The sequence below is a fragment of the Vitis vinifera genome, chromosome 7, assembly GCF_030704535.1.
Source record: "Vitis vinifera cultivar Pinot Noir 40024 chromosome 7, ASM3070453v1".
In the NCBI taxonomy this organism is placed as follows: Eukaryota; Viridiplantae; Streptophyta; class Magnoliopsida; order Vitales; family Vitaceae; genus Vitis; species Vitis vinifera.
In genome coordinates, this window is record NC_081811.1 from 26,937,282 (window position 1) to 26,957,237 (window position 19,956).

General features: G+C 37.7%; 4 protein-coding genes across 5 annotated transcripts; 1 reads left to right on the forward strand and 3 right to left on the reverse strand.

Moving 5' to 3' along the window:
- Nucleotides 1-284: 284 nt before the first annotated feature.
- On the reverse strand, nt 285-7,868 carry LOC100259289 (phosphatidylinositol 3,4,5-trisphosphate 3-phosphatase and protein-tyrosine-phosphatase PTEN2A). 2 transcript variants are annotated; one of them, XM_002278400.5, is made up of 13 exons: nt 7,678-7,868; nt 6,494-6,923; nt 6,081-6,182; nt 5,934-5,990; nt 4,756-4,821; nt 3,248-3,424; nt 3,028-3,114; nt 2,871-2,935; nt 2,720-2,796; nt 2,027-2,073; nt 1,666-1,796; nt 1,226-1,295; nt 285-1,013 (listed from the first exon to the last, which is right to left on the reverse strand). In XM_002278400.5, exons 2-13 carry the CDS (start codon nt 6,920-6,922, stop codon nt 519-521), a joined length of 1,803 nt encoding a protein of 600 aa, XP_002278436.1. In that variant the 5' UTR covers nt 6,923; nt 7,678-7,868; the 3' UTR covers nt 285-518. The 2 variants fall into 2 exon arrangements, with proteins under 2 accessions (XP_002278436.1, XP_010652784.1); XM_010654482.3 differs by having other exon boundaries at nt 6,494-6,926.
- Nucleotides 7,869-8,033: 165 nt separating this feature from the next.
- On the forward strand, nt 8,034-11,239 carry LOC100255884 (protein RER1A). Its single transcript, XM_002283297.5, has 4 exons — nt 8,034-8,711; nt 10,465-10,645; nt 10,763-10,827; nt 10,910-11,239. The coding sequence occupies exons 1-3, from the start codon at nt 8,335-8,337 to the stop codon at nt 10,817-10,819; spliced, it is 615 nt and encodes a 204-aa protein (XP_002283333.1). The 5' UTR covers nt 8,034-8,334; the 3' UTR covers nt 10,820-10,827; nt 10,910-11,239.
- A 1,092-nt stretch (nt 11,240-12,331) lies between these two features.
- LOC100242175 (UPF0481 protein At3g47200) lies at nt 12,332-14,646 on the reverse strand. The gene has a single exon (XM_002278357.4). It carries the CDS (start codon nt 14,171-14,173, stop codon nt 12,590-12,592), a length of 1,584 nt encoding a protein of 527 aa, XP_002278393.1. The 5' UTR covers nt 14,174-14,646; the 3' UTR covers nt 12,332-12,589.
- A 2,314-nt stretch (nt 14,647-16,960) lies between these two features.
- LOC100261257 (cysteine proteinase mucunain) lies at nt 16,961-19,346 on the reverse strand. The gene is made up of 4 exons (XM_002283227.4): nt 18,532-19,346; nt 17,916-18,151; nt 17,664-17,804; nt 16,961-17,576 (listed from the first exon to the last, which is right to left on the reverse strand). Exons 1-4 carry the CDS (start codon nt 18,998-19,000, stop codon nt 17,298-17,300), a joined length of 1,125 nt encoding a protein of 374 aa, XP_002283263.1. The 5' UTR covers nt 19,001-19,346; the 3' UTR covers nt 16,961-17,297.
- Between the last annotated feature and the right edge of the window lie 610 nt (nt 19,347-19,956).

Genomic DNA, 19,956 nt, shown 5'->3' on the forward strand with positions numbered 1-19,956 from the left:
AACCCCATTGGCACACACCAGATTGTATCTTTTTAGCCTTTTGCAATGTTGATTTTAAGCGGGTTGTAGAAAGACAAATTTGTACATTCTTATTATTTTTTGTCCATTATCCTTCTTTTCGTGCCACAACAACGTTCACCACCCAGTTAAAACTCTCATCAGTAACCAGTAGCACTCATGAGCTTCCTGCAATCATATAGGATTTCAGGTCTTCACCAAGTTTAAAATGAGAAATGCTTCCGTCTGTATTGCCAACCTCTATTCTAAAAATTTTACAAAGTAAATAAATTGAAGCATTAAGGAAAAAATTCAATAGATACTTTCTTCAAAGTCTAAAGATTTCACAGAAAGAATGAAAGGAATTCTTTTTGGTTTTTTTTTTGAAAAAAAAAAAATCCAATGCAATGAATTCAATGGGTTTCCTGCCTCCCTTACCACTTCGCCGCTCATACTGTTTTCATTTGTTTCGGGTTGCTTACAAGCAGCCGCTTATCATACAATCTCGGTGAAGTTGGATTTTACTCACTCTCATAGTCCTCTTCATCTCCAAAAGAGAAAACTGAAGCATCAGCTGCAATTGCCTTGAAATCACTTACCTCTTGGAGGGCTCCATCACTTTTTGGTTCCTTGGAAGGATTGATCTGTGAGGGCTGCTCACTTACCAGCGACAGATGTTCAGTTCCATGTTTTATACCCGCAATTTGCTCTACTGTGGAACCAGATTTGGGACCAGGTGCCCCATGTCCAGTGCCCGAAGTTGTTTGAGCTTGCTTTCTGGTTGAAGATTCAGTCTCCTCTCCCTCACTGTCTGAGAATACATCATCATTGTCTTGGCTTTCAGAAACTTTACTTTGGTTGGAAGTAGCTGCAACACCACCGCTAGGGGCAGGAACATAGCCTGAGTTTCCATCAGACCCGTTCCTGCTTGAATCAGATTTAAACCTTGTCTGAATGGTTCCGTCATAATCTATCATCACAACTTCAACCTGGAATCCAGGTGAAGGCAGTTTCCTCTGCAAAGTTTGGCTCATTAGTCAGTGTGTGGACAATAGTGAAGACTAGCAAGAAGACCAGAAAGTAAGAGAGGATCGAGAATTGGAAAACAGGAAGTGAAGTTCTATTATTGATACCCTATATCCTCCAGAGAACACAGATATCCTGTGTCAAGTATCAATGCAAACCATCAATTTACAACTACAGCTACATGAAGATCTAAATCATTTACCTTTTCGAATCCATCAAGATCATAGGTGCTCAAAATTTTTCTGTTTTCTGTCATTGTCGTATTTAACCAACTGAAGAGTATGAAAAAGGACAAGATTTATTCACAATTTCAAGAAAATAGTATATGTACACATAAAAATAAAATCATATAAAATAAAAATAAAAAGATTTTGGGGTATGCAATATTTATAGCTGAAAATAAAATTCTACTAAGAGCATGACTGTTTGAATACCAAGCAATCCATTTGGATTTGAAGTATGGTCTTCAGATTCATGACTAGAATAAGGAAATTGCACTATGCTGTGGCTCACTGGTGGAGAAAACGGATTAATGGACAGAGGATACTATCTTTCAATGGACCAAATTAATACCAAGCAAGTGACTGATTATAGTTAACTATCCAACAAAAGATAATTAAGGAAAATTCACTGTTTACAAACCAGTAAAAATCTCCTTCACTGTCATGAAAATGGAACTTGAAGTCTCCAGCCAACTCTGCCAGACCAGGCTCCCTCGGTAGAGCAAAGACCACAATCCCTTTCTTTGCTGCACTGATCCAAAAGTCTTCTGGCTGCAATATGTGTGAGTGGGTTCAAATCAGAAATCCGAATAAAACATTGACACAAAATTTAAAGAACAAAAGAACCTAAGAATGCATTTCATAATGATTTTGAGAAGTGTTTCTAACATTTTTAATATTTGAAAAATAAAAATTTTCAAGTGTTAGAAAAACTAAAAACACTTCCTAGAATCACTGTCAAATGCGTTCTAATTCAACTAGTGATTCAGAAAGACTTTTACCATTAGATCCTTGGTTTTTGGATGCTTTCTTGTTGAGAATAAAATTCCTGCATATTAGGAAAAACATCTTCCTATTATACATCCATACGTAACATAAAAAGAATAATCAACGCAGAATCAGAAACTGGATATCAGAGACAGCTTTTCATAGGAGAGAATCACGAGATGATTCAATTTTCTATTTTCGAAAAGTAGACCTGTGATGGCAAGTGTGCTGCACAAGCATGGATACTATGTATGTTTCAGAGATACACTCAGACTGCTGCTATTGACATGTGTAAGCTTCTTCCTCTCTTGATTTTCATGAAGAGCAATTGAGAGTTCAGGTTATGAATATTTGATAATTTCACCCTTGGCTCCATTCATGGAATCACCATTTGAAACAAAAACTTCTTATTTGATAGACATATCAAGTTCCATGGTAAGTATGAAAAAAATATGTATAATGGACCACAACACAGGGCTCCCAATAATAGGATAAATGATCTGAAGTGTGAGGCATTAGCAGCTAAAATTGTTTAAAATTGCATTCGCAAACAAACAAACAAAATGCACCCATAATGAGGAAAGTCATCTGCATATGATCATTCCAAGATAAAAGAAATAAAGAAAAAAAGGAAAAAAAAATAACAGCTCAGAATATCATCAAACATTTTAAGGATGAAAATAATGAGCAAGAATGTCAAAGAATACCATTATGATCAGAGACTGTAATGGAGGGCCTAAACCAGGAAGGGCACCTATGAAGCCGAAACCCTCTAAGCATGCACCTGTATGATATCAATTGAGTAACTTATTGAAGATCAAAATATGTGCTTTGGGTGAGAAAGCATCAGAAATTTACCTGCGTCCAGGAGGATTTTGACCATTGAAGTGTGTTAAGATGCGCTCAAAATATTTGACATACCTCTACAAAAAAACACAAAAATTATTTATCAGATAGATTTATAGAATACCAAAACTCTAAAAGATATTAAATTCCACACAAGTAATTGACTGACAATCTGACTTGGGAGAACTAGACCCTTCCCATCTAAGCATCTTTTTTGGTTGTAATAGTTGATGGACTCCTCAGCTGTCGGGAAGAACTGCAGGGAAATGACAAATAAAATGCTGTATTCATCAACAATGAAGAAACATAATTATAAGCAACAAGGGTCCACTGAATTCAGGGAACACCACATCTTTATGGGGTTGATGATCATATCTCACAATTCTCACCTTTAGGAATAAAAGAAGGCTTGAAAGCATTAGTCCTGTCCTTGCCATCCCAGCTTTGCAATGAACAACCACCACATTCTCAATATCTTGCTTCAACCATGAGTATGCACTTTGACAAAATGAAGTTATGAGTTGAATAGGGGGGCAGTTATGGTCATCAAAGGGGAAGGATGCAACCTGAAAAATAGTCAGGCAAATTAAACATGGAAGAGGCTGTAACACCACCACCTTTCACAGTGAAACTACAATGCACAAAAATTTTAAGCAGCCAATTACTTTCACCTTTTCTTTTTGTGGTGATTTAAATTTCCAAAAGCATGACTCCAAGGTGGAAAAAGATTGTTGCTCTACCAAACATACAACACATTCTTAATATGACACGTATTTAACTCTGAACAGGTTGATTGCCACATTTTATCGACTCAAAAAACCTTGTGCTTTTATTTTTCATCATTGAACGCTTCTCCAATATGTGAGCATAAAATAAGTATATACAGGAAAATGTTTTTGAATATGATTCAAGGAACAAGCACTACCTTGAAAGTTTTCCTTTCTATTTGTTTGGTCAAAATGAATCATGGGAATTGCTTCACCATCCAAAAAGATGAGGAGACTTCGCCTTTTTGCCAATGCTAAATTGAGCACTCTAATTTTTCTGCACTGTATTTCAAGCCTTTAATAATTATATTTTCAATCATTTAAGGATATCTTTAACTTTTAGAAATTTCTCAATCAACTGCTTATAGGGCAGCCACATAACAAATCCGAATTGATTGATCTTTGTGCTATATCACAGACATTAAGAGAAAAACCTTCAACATTCACAATTCAAAAAAACCATATAACATTGTTGGTTTACAAGTTGCAACATAGTCGTTATCTGACTATCATCTACTAGAAATCGGTATTAAACACAAAGAGAAGTGGTTACGTCTTGTATCTTACAACATATGCATGGCTAACTTTTGAAGCTTTTTAGGTGCATGATTAAATACAAAATGTAACAACCCACTCCCAACTATGTAGATATCGTGCACTCTGAGCCTAAAGGGTTATCATGACTTTAAAACACATCTAAATGGTTAAGAGGAGCCCATGCATATATAGCATTAAGAACTTTTTCCCTTATTCAATGTAGAATATCACAATCACCCCCTTCCCTCTCCTCCCGAATCTTAGGTGCATACGCATGTGCGATGCAGACATAGTGTCCTCATTGTATCCCATACAATTGCAAGGTTAAACAAACTCTCACACCAAGGTCAAGAATCGACACTAATACCATTTATAACAACCCACTCCCAATCATATAGATACTATTTGCTTTGAGCCCCAAAGACTCTCATAACTTTAAAATGCGTTTACATGATTAAAAGGAGCTTATATATATAACACTATAAACTTTTTCCCCACAGAAAATATTTTAAGGCTTGGCTTTTTGTCTTGATTCTAACTCTAATACTGAATACAATGAGAATGCTAAATGTTAATATAATAGAGGACCGCACCTTTCCCTCAAAGAGTGATGCATCGTAGAGCCGCTCTGAACAAAGATTGTATACCTTATATTTGCCCTGCAAAAAAGGTCAATTTGAAGAAGAAGTTTCCAATAAGCAATTGAAAGGCCACAAATAGAGGATACGCCAACCAATATGTAAAATCAGGTTCCAAAATTGGCATCTGCTAAAGAAATAAAAGCATATTTCTACTGGAAAACTAGAACAACATATCGAGGCTCTAGAATAGGCTATTACCATCTATTGCAAGCAAAAAGGAAGCACTACGCTCAAGAACTAACTGATCCTATATAGAAAATTCAAGACCAGATTTAAAGTATGACCTCAAAAGAATATCCTTCAACACTAAACAGTACCAATATCCACTTTGAAATAATCTAACCACAGTGATAAATTAAAAAAAAAAATTATAAAAAAAGAAGAAGCTCTTTTTCAATTGCAAACAACACCAAGTCTTTCCCAACCTTTTTCAGTCTTTTTTCCCAAAATAGAAAGTAAAAAAAAAACAATTGCCACAAGAATCACTTCAATCATTTGCAAATCCTTGAAATGGGCATTGAAATGTGTTTTCTTGAATTCAAATTCTCAAGTATCATACCTGTTATCTAGCCCTGAAATATTGTCTCTAATCCCAAAAGTGTTCTATGTTATATCTTAATGCATGCATCCTATTTCTATTTTTGTTCTTATCTCAACTTTGTTTCCTAGACTTGTTATTCCATTTTGCACTAATCCGACCAAACCCCCCATCCCACCTCCCCCAAAATAATAACAACAAAATAAAAAATTTTAAAAAAAAAATACCTTTTCTAAATTTGTGACAAAGCCCTGAATTTTATAGGTGTTCTTGAATGACCACACATATCCCAAGTTTAACACAGACAACTCAATAATTTGCAAATTATCTAAAATATTGCAAAAAATCTGGATACTTTATGGATCATCATAAATTTCCAATTATTGTTGATGTTACCTTGATTCATGTTCCCTATTACTCCAAAAATTTTGAGTTATTTCCAATGCCAAATAATTCCAAAATGAACTAATAATAATAACAATAATAATAAAAATTGTACTGAGGGTAATAAGTAGTGATCCGCATCATGGGCAGATTCCCCTAAATTGCCTAGCATGACAAAGTTCCTGTAGTTCAAGACTAAAACTGTTACCTTGTGATGAGTTTCAAAAAACTTGATCACTTCTTCCATGTGATTTCGATAAAATCCCTGCATCACATTTCTTGGATAGCCTTATATACAAAAACAATGATATAAGTGGACATTAATGCTTCAGTGCACTCCATATAAATGGATTACCTCAATAAATCCTAAAAACCCAGAGCTCATATCACCAGCAGGAAACCCCATTGCAATTATGTTCTCAGTGATGTAAGTCATATCCAAATCAAATTCTCCTTCCTGAAAATTGGGTGTGATACCATGTTAACAATAATGGAATCACATTCTGATGTTGTCATTGCAATGTATTACTTCTACAATAAAATTTTGGCATTTGATAATAGGGAAAGAACAAGGTTAAGCTGAGGCATGTCTAAGGTATCTTCCCCATTGTATTTAATTGTAAAATCACCAGAAAGTACAAAATGTGAAACTAACAAGCTTATCTGCTAAACTGACTATTATGAAGAACAAAAATTTAACTCGTTATTAAACTGGTGTTATAATAAAACAAAGAGAAAATCCCAGCAGTGGCAACACCTTTCAGCTACCTGGTATCTTCGTTTGTTTTGAGAGACAATATGGCGTGCCTTGACCTGCACAGCCTTCACTGCACTCTTTGATGAGTCAACTAACCCTTTTGTGAAGGATTCGAGAACACCAGGTTGTGTAGTTGTGGAGGTGCTTACAACACTCTCAGCTGGCATAGGTGCTGCTGGAGACAGCCGCAACCCAAAACCACTGGTGAAACGTGAAAAGGTTGACTTCCCTCCATCTCCAGTTTGCGAATCATCTTGTGTTGCTGCTAAGGGCTGTGGAATTTTCAGATTTTTGGCCCATGACGATATACCAGAAGCAGATAACAATGGCGGTGAGTCATGTGTAGACCTATCTTGTGTAGCGACAGCAGGAGTTGGAGACTCAGCAGCAGCTGCATTAGCAGGTTGCTGAGATGATGGTTTAGCAGAGTCTGGGTCCATTCTGCTTCACAAACACACAATGAATGTACAGTTACAATGCCCATTCTGCCTCAGAAAACAATGACCATGGTAATATAGAATTTACATGATCAATCAAGTAGTTAACCAAAAACTGAACAAAATGAAAACAAATTCTCAAAGAAATGCTAATAAAAAACTTTTACGTTATGCAAAAATGAAAACCAAACTCCAAATGTTGCTTGAAACAGGCATACATAAAGGATTTCTTCACCTGTAGGGTCATACTTGAGTAGCTGCATTCTTGCTGCCCATGTAAAAATTAGCAAACTTTATATGTCCCGATTTAAATTTTGACCATCAAACTAGTAAATGTAGAGTAGTATCTTTAAAATTTTCATTACTCCCATAGGATAAATTTTCTGCACCATGATACCAAACGGGTAGTCTCATTGGGTTTTTTCTCATGGACAATATTACCATAGAATGGACCTTTTAAGATATAAATTCTTTTTCCTGAACCATACCCTATTCCTAGCAATAGCTTGATAATTCAAATGGTGAGAATTATGATACACAAAAACAAACTCACTTTATATGATACAACAAACAAAAACATTAATCAATCATATTAGAGTCAGCGATCCAAGAACAAGCTAAAGACACACAATGTATCTTGAATTAACTTCTTCTCCTAAGCAGTTGCATCACATTTTCATAAAAATTGCAGTTCAAATAATCGAGCATCGTTCTGAAACACACAAGAATGACGGATCTAGAATCATATATTGGCCTACCGAAAATGGAGAAATCGGGAGAGGTAGCCAATGGCGACAATGCGGATGACAAATCTAGGGTTTCAGAGGAGTGCAATGCAGGCGGTGTCGTGTCGCCGCAGGAGATTTCCGGTGACAAATACTTGGCGGACGGATGTTTCGTGACCCGTTATAGCCGGTCAACAATATAATCATCCACTGAATTTAATTTGAAATAATCGATTAAAATGGAGAAAAATATGTCGTACGTGTGAATTTACCCTCACCTATGTTTTAATGACATAAATACCCTTAACTATTATAAATATTTACATTTTATTTTTATTTCTTTTGACGTCTTAGGGTCAATTAGTTTTTGAACATCAATTTCACAAGTATCGAAGGGAATGGATTCATTGGAAAGGACACACAAAGAAAGTGCCCTTAGTGCCGTGATAGTGAACAACAAAAATAGCAAATGCTAAATATTTTGGAGGTATGGTTTAGTGGGCCCGTTTTAACCCGGTTCAGATGAACCGGAAAATGACATCTGTAACTTCTTAACGAAAAAACTATAAGCACGGAGCGAAACCCGAATCCACAGGCGCCTTCGCCACACCATCCATCTGTTTTCAGAATAGAAAACCCATCCTCCTCCGTACCTCCACCACCGCCGATCACTACGAAATAAGGCCCCATATGGAGACCGCAGCGGCCGGTGGTGTCGGTGTCGAAGATCTCTCTTCGTCTTCTCCGGTCACATCCGTCTCTCGGTGGACCCACGACATCTCTCGCAAGTACCAGCACCTCCTCGACAAGTCTACTCCACACATCCTCAACCGTTGGATCGGATTTTTCGCCATCGCCTTCATCTACATCGTCCGCGTCTACTTCGTCCAAGGTTTCTACATCGTCTCCTACGGCCTCGGCATCTACATCCTCAACCTCCTCATCGGCTTTCTCTCGCCGCAGGTCGACCCGGAGATCCAAGAACTCGTTGACGGACCCACGCTTCCGACTCGGGGATCTGACGAATTCCGGCCGTTCGTGCGCCGCCTCCCGGAGTTCAAGTTCTGGTGCGTCAACTATTATATTACTCGCATTGTTTGACCATTTCTAGGGTTCCCCTTTTTCGTCTTAATTTGGCCTGATTTATACATATTATCACATTGAACGTTGAAGTGAAAATTGTGGAATATAGCGCTGGAAGTTGAATGATCGGATGAAAAATTTTAGGCGGTTTGGGGAGATTATTGATCTTCAACAAATGAATCCACTGTAGTTTGTGAATTCATAAGATTTGGATTATGGTATTGTTTCATGAGGATTTATTTTGTCCAAGGGTTGCGTTTTAGCGGAACGTATGTTGGGTTTCCCCTAATTTGCTAACTTGTTATCGATCACAAAGGACGAGATTGTGTTTTAGAGAAACTTATTTTGGTTTTCCCCTGTTGAAATTGAGGTCGCCAACTTGTTATTGAACACGAAGGCCGGGCAGCTGTGTGGTTTTGGTTTGCCTAGGGTAGAGTGATCCCTTCCGCTAGGGAGCACGTTTAGAGAAGAGTATGGTGGCTCTTGTGACCATGTCTCTTGCATGGAGATATATTCCCAACTCGGCTTTTAGTTGGTTTTGTTTGTTGACTGGTTTTTGTGGGTTTATTATAAATCTACATGCTTGATAATTGGATTGTTAGTGTATCTGGAATTCCATCTTCATCATCATAGAGGATAATCAAGATGGAGATGTTATGATAAGTGGCAAAGTGCATTGCAAAAGAATAGTTCATTCTTTATTTATTTTATTTTTTTCTGATTTCTTGTGTTTCAAGATATTCAAATTCTGGATGCCCATTGAGAAGGAGATTACAATAGTTTGATTAATGATAGAAGTGTAGATTGAGAGCTTATTGTGAAAAGTAAGAGCGGCAACTACTCTTAAGCAAATTAGCATAGGTTTCTATCTTCTTGTGACCCTTTTTGTTAGGCACTTTTGCCAATACAATCATCGAAATTCACCTCTCAAAAGAAAAAAGGAAAGAAAAAAAAATCTTAACCAATAAATGTTGATTGCTTCTCATATGAATTTGGGGGTGCTTGGATAGTTTTGTGAAAAGTGTTTAATTAGGGCCTACCATTTGACCTGATTTGGAAGGTATTAGGGTTGAAATGAAGCTGCTCATGGTCAAGGCAAAAAGTGCATTTGATGTGCATAAAGTTTTGACCTTTCAGCTCATGAGGTGTTCACTCTATCCAGTGAGTATTGATGGGACTGAAGGTGCTTGTTACCATCTTGCTTTCTTGGTATTGACAAGCAATGGAAAAAGGATAAATATTGATCATTCAACGAACATTCTACATTATGTAATTTATTACACCAAGCTTTTAGATGTTGGATGCATATGCGACTGTTAATGGTTCTCACCTAGCAGACGTCTCAATTGGACCGTTCTGTAATTTTTTAACCCAAGTTTCAAATCATAATATATGTATTGTGAAGGATAAGTAATTCATGCTTTCAGCAATGGGCTTCTCTATACATGACTGGGAGTTTTATTCTTTCTTCATGGTTTTTAATGGCTGACTTTTCCATTAATCATTCTTATTTGTCTGAGGAACTGCTTGGGTTAAAGTTCCTTTTTAGGACTGTGCTCCAGATTATTCTCTTAGATAAAAATCTACCTATTTGATTATAAAATAGCTTTTCGCATTTTTAAATACTATCATTTTTTATGTACAATATATTGGAACTTTAAACCATTTAAACGCACTTTATGCTTCTCTTTATAGCCATTGAGTTAAACTGGAGTTCCTTTTGTTTATCCCTGGAAGGTACTCTATCACAAAAGCCTTCTGCATTGCTTTTGTAATGACATTCTTCAGTGTATTTGATGTGCCTGTATTTTGGCCAATACTCCTTTTCTACTGGATGGTACTGTTCACTCTCACCATGAGGAGACAGATAATGCACATGATCAAATACAAATATGTTCCTTTCTCCTTTGGAAAACAGGTATCCTATAACCTTCTTAATTTTAAACTTGTGATGATCATATTTTGTGCTGCTTTTGCTCTTTGTTATTGGGATCATATCCTTAGTTTTTGAACTAAATTCATTTCTATTTCTTAGCGGTATGGTGGAAAGAGGACTTCATCAACTGAAGACATGAGCCTTCCTCATGATTAAAGCTTGAGGTAGTTTGAACTATTTTTACTTCTTGTAAGTCATGTATTTCCAGTTGGCCTAATGTTTTCTTCTACAATTTTCTATTAACAGCTGGAGCTTTCTAAGGACGTGGTGGTAGCAAAAATTACCTCAAGAACTAATTTTGGCACGCAGAATGATTCTTCTTTTCCCCAGATTTTTTTTTGGGGCCAGCTCCTAAATGTCCCAATGAAAGTTAGCTTGGGGAAAGGTCAAGTAGTTGATAATGTCTTCTTTTTTCCTATTTAATATTTATAAAAAAAAGGCCTTTTTGTATAGTAGGGACATGCTACATTCTCTGTCAATGAAATGTTGGTCCAGTGACATCCATTAGGGAATGCCAGTCAAGCTGTGCAATTGGGTTATTAAATTTATTTCAGAATCATACTTTTTCTTCTCATACATGACCTGCCTTCTCTTCTCTGGATTGCATGTGTCCGTCCTTATCTTTAGTTTCCTTGTGAGATATTTTTGGTAGTTTCATGTTCTGCACATTGTTTCTTTTCATGGAAACACCCCTTTACTTCTCGTTATAAAGGTTCATGGCGATTTCATCCCATTGGAATGGGAAGATGGGTTGTGCGCTGGAGGCATTCTGCACTGTCGGCATGGTAACAGCCAGCCATTTGATGTGGATGGTTGTGCTTGTTTAACTATTTGGTCGTGGGCTATTCCTATGCCTTTCTGGCACTGACCAATGAAATTCTTGCTCTTGTCTTACCTGAAGAGGCCCACCATGATGATGATGCTAGGGTGTGGAATTAGTCTATTATGAAAACTTTTATTTGCTTCATACATCTAGTGTGAACAAGAAATTGTTTTAAAGAACAATTTAAAGATTGACTGTGTAATACCCAAAAGATTCGCAACTCCAAATATATTTAAAGAACAGTCATGTTCTTTTCCAAATTTTCCCAATTTGTTCCCAAGGCAAGGTGCTATCAATTTAGCAATTGGTTGATTAATTCTTTTCTAGACAGTATGCCGAACTGCATAAGAATGCTCTGCTCCTGTAAAAGGTTTTACTGGTGATGGTACAGATTGATTGGTGGTAGGCCCCTTTAGGATTAAGGAGTGGCTGAAAGAAACTTGCAGTAATGCTTGATCTAGAATCTCGGTGCTTAAACTTTAAAGTTAGCTTACTTGCTGAGATTCTTCGGCGGTGGCAGGTAATGAACCTATTGGTGCAACTTGGTCGAAAAGGTGCTCTGTTTACAATCCGTTGAGCATTTTCCAATGTCAAATGGATTTGGGTCATTTGTCTTACAACACGTTGAGCATTTGAAAACGTTAAGAGGATGTGGTTCAGAGCCGAAACCTTTTTACTTTCAGGGCACTACAGTTGCTGGATGCGTAGGAGACGATAGCATAACGCATAACATATGTGGTCAGTTCAATAATGTTTTATATGTTAAGTTGAATTGGTAGACTAAATGGGTTGTAATGTTCAGAGAGTAAATTTGGGACCATAGTTCATTCACCCTCCATTCTCTCTTTGCCAAAAACCCCTAAAAACCAGGATTCACACTTTCATTCACGAGACAAACTTATGCAAAAATCCAAATAAAAGACATTCTGACAATCAGTTTCATTCTCCAGCAACTCTTGATTACCCACCACCAATAAAATAAAATAAAATAAAATAAAAAGCCTGGGTGACATGTGGAAGTCGTCGTGTATATACCACTTTCTTCGTGAAATTGAGGTGAAAAGACGAAAGAGAGAAAATATCAGGGGCCGGACTTAAGTCACTCAACCAGGCCTGTAGTAGCTATATACTGCATAAAAGGTTTGTGCAAAAGTGAGCGCCAATAAGACAACAGCAGCCACAAACGAGATGATCGTCCAGGGGCTGCTGAAATAGTTATGCTTCAAACTAGCACGCCAAGCATTCCACCTGTGGTTGTAATACTTGTTTACCTGCTCCGACAAGGATGATAGGTAGCTGTCATTGATGTCAAAAACCACCTCTTGACAGAGGCGGTTGAAGAGGTCTGCAACCTCCGATTCACTGCCAAGCCAGTGCTCCATTATTCCGCAGTAGTGGAGGTATCCCACATCCTCCGGAGAGTTGATCAAGCTGTCCATGAATATCACATACGAGGTAATGTCATTGCTGCAATCCAGATGACACTGTTCGAACGCAATGAGGTTGAGGAAGAGCGATTTAGTACCATCGTGGATCAACAGCCTAGGAATCCTGAGAATCCCATTCTTGAATTTTATATCCCAGAAGCGATCAGTCTTCCTTTTCTTGAATTTGATCCCTGCCTCTCTAAGCTGCGTCACACAGTGTATCAACTGTTGTCGCCGCTTATCTGCAACGCGATTGGAATGTGACCATCTCTTCATCCAAATCCTAGGAACAGGTCTCGGTCCTGTGCGCAGCAGACTTCTTCGGAACACCTCAAGGCAATGAAGGCCACCTTGGTCGCCTAAGGGGTCAAAGGTGGTTGTATATCCAAGTGATGACTCCAATCTGTTCCTATCACTTTTTGTCAATGGCTCATCTGTTGGCATCAATGGGTCGAAGAATCGGAGTGCTAGCTTGGCTACAAGCCCTTTCTGTTCAGGCTGGCCCAGCTGAATTCCTAGCAGCCTCTCAAGAACAAAGAGTGGAATTTGGTTCTCAAGCATTATCATGTCTCGCTGAATTGAATGCATTGAGCCACGGATAGCGAAGACGGGATCGTTTCGAGCATAACCCAGGTGCTTGAATCCCCCGGCAACGCCTCTGAAGAGCTCCAGTATGAAGCAACCATCAAGCACCATCATTTCCACAAATTCATTGCTGCTAAGACAGATTGTCCCTTCATAACAGGCACGAGCTTTTTCTTCAAGTTCCTTCATGGCATCCAGATAGATCTCTATGTCATGATTGGTGCGCTTGAGGATATGATGAAGGGATCGCCATTTATGCCGGTCCATGTTTCTAAGGCGTCTTCTGCCATGGTGGTAAGGCCCCAAGGAGACAATTTGTGGGATGTAGGCTTTGTCATCGCCTTCTCTAAGGTAGTGGGGAAGTCGGTAGATGCAGAGCTTTGCCCATGAATCTGCAGCATCATCTTGATGGGCTTGCTCAAGTTTTTCCTTGATGGAGATCACCCATTCAGAATCTGATGGATTGGTTTCCTCTGCAAAATTTTGTCCATCGCCATTGACCACAATCTGCAGTGAATCGTTTGGTTGCTGATGCTGAGGGGCTTCTGATAATTCAATTGATCTAGCAGAGGTGGGTGTTCCTGGTAAGTTTGGAATCCCAGCTTCTACAGTTTCTTTGAGTTTGAGGGTGATGAGGTACCAGCTCAAAAGCTCTTTGTTGAACACAGCAACCATATTTGTTAATGATCTCTCTCAAACACCAAAAGCATAAATAGAACTTTAATCTAGAGAGGAAAACAGGTGGTGGTTTCTGCTGTTAAAGAAGTTGTTGCAAAACATTAATATTAAAAGGGCTAAGATATTCTCTATCTGACGCTGAAATTGACCTAATCCAATTGAGCAGCCTCCAGGGACCCTCTTGTAGGGAATAAGAAAACAACATTGTATGGTTCTATTCTCAACTTCCTTTTTTTTTCTGGGGGTGCACTGTTTTTATCATGTCCCTTGTGATGTGTTGCTGTGTGATCAAATTCTCAAGAAAAATCTCTCAAATGATCAGAGGACATCCAAAAATCATGTGATCAGACACAGGGCTCACAAAATTGATGAAAAAAAAGCCCCTCCTTATTTGTTGTATATGTAGGTTCTCCATAATTCAAAATTTAGTGAGGTGGGGATAATCCTATGGAGTACATATTTTGCAAGAAAAGTACGAGTTTTCTCTAATTTGATTGCTTTGATCTTAATTGTCACAATAAATAAAATGAAATTGTTTTCGTCTACGCTATTGAAGATGGAAAAGTCAATAGTATTTATAATATAATTTGATATTTTTCCATAAACTTGTTCAAGAATGCTTTAATGTTTGATTTTTATTTTGTAATAACATTGACTACTCATAAGATTTTTTGTGTCAAAAGCATCTCACTCATATGATATGTAAGATTCATCCTTTGCTAGATTTGAATCCATTGATCAAAAATTTAAAACACCCGATAATAAATTTAATGGTAATTTGGACTCGTTAAAATTTTGATTTTTACACCATATTTAAAGATAGTGCTTGTGCTTGTGAGCCTCTGTTAATTTAAAAAAAAATTAAAAATAATATTATGATATGGAAATCATAATTTTAGGTATTAAAGAAATAATTAATATGTATTGAATGTAACCAATCATAATTTAGCAAGTAAGAAATAATAAAAAAAATTAAAAATTAAATTAATGAAAAGAAAAGTATTAGACTAATTAAAAGAATCATACACCTTGAAAGGTTGCACATATCTGACTTTTGAGGTATCCTATTTTGATTCTTGAGGATATTAGTATGGTGTGAAGTAGATGAGTTATGAGAAGAAAACTTGGAAGCAAAGATTATTGCATAAAATAAATGAATTAGACTTCCCAAATTCTTAATTCTCTTGGGTTAGGCCAATACCCAATCAATCTACTTAAAAGATTATTGGAATTTTGGGGCATGTGGGAGGAAGTGAAAGGTGGGGAAGAAGAAGACCACCCTTCATTCATTCATAATTGATCATTGCAACTTGGTGTGTGGGGGCATGACATCACAACAGCTGGTACAAGCTGGAAATCTCTCTCTCTCTCTCTCCATATTTATAATATAGTAATTTCACATTTACTCATCAGGAAAAAAAACCCGTGGAGGAAAGACAAGGCAGCCTTTTCTTTGGCTGTTTAATTACGCACGTTTTTCCCCTTCTAATTTCTTAACAACCATGTTAAATGAGAAAAGTGGCTAAGCAATTCTTTTCACACACCCACATTCTATCACGTTCTCAAATTATTTTCAGAGTGATCAGGCCCCACGATGATAATTAAAGGTAGGGGTGGGTGATCCTCAGTCGGTCCTTAGCACAAATTATAGGAATCATGTAGATGGTCTGATGGTGGGTGTGACTGTAACGCTCTTGCACACTCTTATCTTCAACTGGGTCTATCAAAATATCAGCACCCTTGTACACTAAAAATGTATTCTCTTTCCTAGTGGGGCAAATTTCAAGGTGAGGCATGGGAAAGCAATCATGGGGTTTGCCTAACAATGTCTTTGTTCCATCCATCATCAAATTCTCACTGAACAAAAGGCCAATAGAGAAAGTCCCAAGGAACAGATATAGTCCCCCAAACTGGAGGATGATATGGCAATGGTCTCGAGGAATTTGTTGATGAGCAGGCCCTATTTCCTTTTTGTCACTGTTCATAATTTTCAAATGAGAGAGAGATATGACTGATCATGGGACATGGAGGAAGTAATGCTTGCTACCACTGCTAACGGAAGTCAAAGTTGAATATAGAATATTGCAGCATCTCTACATCAACTTCCACGGTTGATATTTCTTCTCTTCCAAGAGTTGGTTAGAAGTTCAAAGCTCTTCTATCTTCAAGTTTAGCCTTGTAGCATGAAGCTTATAAACCACAAAACTTGAATTTTGAGCCAAAATAACATAGTTTGGTCAAATAATATATCTAACTGTTGGCTTCCTTTACAACTTTGTTCAATCTACTTCCCATTTATCCACGTAGACGACATGTTGACTTTTTTTTCCCTTAATTTTCAAGTGAAACCATATTTTTAAAATGCAGCTTAATTAAAGTACAAATTTTGTTAATCGTTCGGTCATCCCTACCATTATTCTTTTTTTGTTAATCGTTACTTGAGAGTTCTCTCACGGCACCAAGTTGAAGCTCGAGAGGACCATCGATGAGATCAACATTCAAGGCCAGAGTTGCTTTTTCCCTTTTTCTCGTTTTTTTTTTTTTCCTTTCTCTCCCTTCGCCTCAGGGATTCCCTTTTCTTTTTCACCTTCTCTTTTCTCTTCCTTTTTCACTTTTTTGCATGTTGCGTGGACCAAGTATTTGACGCATTGTTTTGTGGGTTTAAACTGGACACAGTGTTTTGATTTTTTTGATTTTTTTATTTTTTAACTTGTATCACGAACAATGCTCAAAAGTCAAAACAATAGAAAACAACTTTAAATTTAACTGAAGGTTGATCCAAAGTTCTTCAACAGTAGAAAAGTTTATTGAATGAAAGCTCTGAGCCAACAAGCAGAAATTCGAAGAAAGCAACTGGGCGAATGGAGACTGGAGTTACAGAGGAAATCAAAGTGAATGACAATCACAGTTTGGGGCAGATCAAATGGTATTTACAATAATTATCATACGATAAGCATAGATAAGACCACCTTAGACGGTTAGACCAAGATGGAAAAGAGGGCATGGAGTGTGTAGCAAGTATGATGAATCAAGAGGGCAATTTTGAACACAATCATCATTCTTTAGCCTTTACTCCTTTTTCCCATTTCCCTTCTTGGCCCAAATAAATCCGGAAGACATTTCAAGCACTGCTGATCTTTTCTCCAGCAGTTCCAAAAGACAAGTAAGTTTTGGAAGGATTTTCTCCATTCTTGATGGGGTACGAGGCCTCCATTGCGATTCCACACTTTCCAGAGAAGGCGTCAGCCATATTCCGCTCCATCCTGATGTAGCCATTCTCACCCCAGCTGGAGCCCCATGAATTTCTCACAATCCAGTAATCCGTACCATTTTCAGTGCCGTATCCCACAGCTACAATCCCATGGTCTAGCGCTGTCCCACATTCACCAGTAAATATGCCCTGAGGAGATCAACAGAAAATGCCCAATTTTTTCATCAGCATAGTCCTATCAAATAGTTTAATCATAATGGGGAAAGAGTTCCTCACCGACACGTATAGCTGCAAAGCCCTGCCGCCCGCTTCAACTGCAACACTCACAGGTTGATGGGCCACGGCTTTCTGCAATGCCTTTTCATCGAAGGGAGGAACATCTTCATATCCATCGATGCTAACAACCTTAGAACTCTTCTGCAACAACAAACAACCCAAACCCAAGAAAACAAGAAGGGAAATCTTCAGAATAAAAATAAATTCTAACTGGTTGAATTAATGATTGGGGTTTGAATCTATGCGACTGACCCCAGACAAGTTGCATTCCCCATCAAAGCCTGTGTAGGGGTAGTCTTTTTCAGTATCCAAGCCACCGTTTTTGATGATGAAGTCGAAAGCATAGTCCATGAGACCGCCATTGCAGCCCATGTCGTACTCTGTATCGCAGTCTACTAGCTCTTGCTCTGATAGAGAGATGAGTTCGCCGGTAACTATCTGGTTTATACCTTCCACTGCTGCTACCGTTGAGAATGCCCAGCAGCTACCTGCTCAGCAGAGGTGATGGAGTCAGTTCAGGACAATGGGCCGGGTCTATCAATTTTACATAGGCCCTATCTGGGTCCAACCCAAATACAAATGATAAATTACCTAACTCCCCACTGAAATCTAAGTAAATATTTCTTTTATATTTATCGAAAAAAATACTCTCTTTTTTTAACAAGTCGTGTCAGCTGGAGAAAATAGTTTGGTATTATTCTAAAGTGAATAAAATAGCCCACGTTCCAACGGTGTCTCCAACCAAAACTTCAAACCTACCATCCAACTAGCAAACAACCTGTATCGCAATGACCAAAATACCCTTGACTTAAAAAAATCTAATCTAATCAACGAATGGCATTCGAGTCAATTCAGAAAAAATACTGACCGCAACTTCTTTGATCTTTCACCGGATTCACGGCGCCAGTCTCTCTCCAGTCGACGGATTCCGGCAGAACCTCGCCGGGCATGACGGCGTAACGCGGGCTGGCGTTTTTCAACTTGGCAAATCTTCGCTTGGGATCGCTCCTGGTGCCCAGGTAGATAGCTCGGTACTCTTCGTTGGTGAGGTCAGCGAATCTGTTCAACCCTACCTTGTAGGTGCGATTTTGAGCGTTGTGTTCATCTATGAACTTGAGGTTATCTTTGAATATCTCAAACCTCTTCTCTTTTTCTCCCAGTCCGTTGTAGGCTTTTCCGTGCTTGGCCATCCACCACTGATACATGCCCATCACCTCCTCCTCGCTTCTCCAGCTGCTGGACAGGTCCGCTGCGGATGAGGCGACAAAGAAGAGGAAGAGAAGGGTTGATATGGATAGCGCCATGGCTGGTAAACGAGAAGATGTGGAGGAGATCATGTTTGGGTGTCAAAATGGGCTGTGGATGGTAAAGGATGAAGAGAAGGGAGAGCTGGGATGTGTGCTTATAAAGATAAAAACAATTAATTTTAAATTCAGTCCTATCTCGTCATGGTAAGAAAAAACAATGTATAATGATGATGATTGGTGTGGAGATGAGCTCTTACGATCAAAACTTTCTTCTTTGACGATTGGGATTTTGCCACGTTGGATTTCCACAAGACTTTTTAGCTTTTTGGTTTTTTCCTCCGAGTTCAAGCTGTCAGACAATGAAGGTTTCCCCTTGGGTTAAGCAAGGTGTCAGTCTTTTCCATAGCTACCAGCCTACCAGTCTTGCATCTACAAGTCTTTTCATTCCTGTGACTGGTGTTCTAAAAAAACTAAAAGAAAAGCAAACTAGCGCTTAATTAAACATGATTACAAAGCTGAATAAAATATGATAATCTAGTATTTGTCTCTGCAGGCCTCTCTCGAGTTTAACTTCAAAATAATCCTTTGGTAGAAAAAAATGTCAAGAATAGTACCATCTCAAAATATTTATTAAATTAATCTTTTTGTATCCGTAAGTATCTATATGGATTTTTTTTTTAAGTATGTAAAACCATCGTTGATGACTGTGATCTTAAAAGTTTCATAAATATTCTTAAAATCACAGTTTGTAATTGTGATTTTATAATTTTCCTTAAAATCACAGTCAGTAATTGTAGTTTCAAAATTATTTTTAGTTCATCCATGTTTTAATAGTATTATGATTTTAATATTATTTTTAAAATATTTTTTTACCATAATAACCATAAAACCACCGTTATTAAGGAGTAACCTAAAATCATAATTATTAATATTAATTTTTATATGAAAATATAAAATTTTAAAATAATATAAATAATTTATTTAATTATTTTAAAATTTAAAAATAATATGAAAAAATAATTTTATTTAATTCATATGTGATAAAA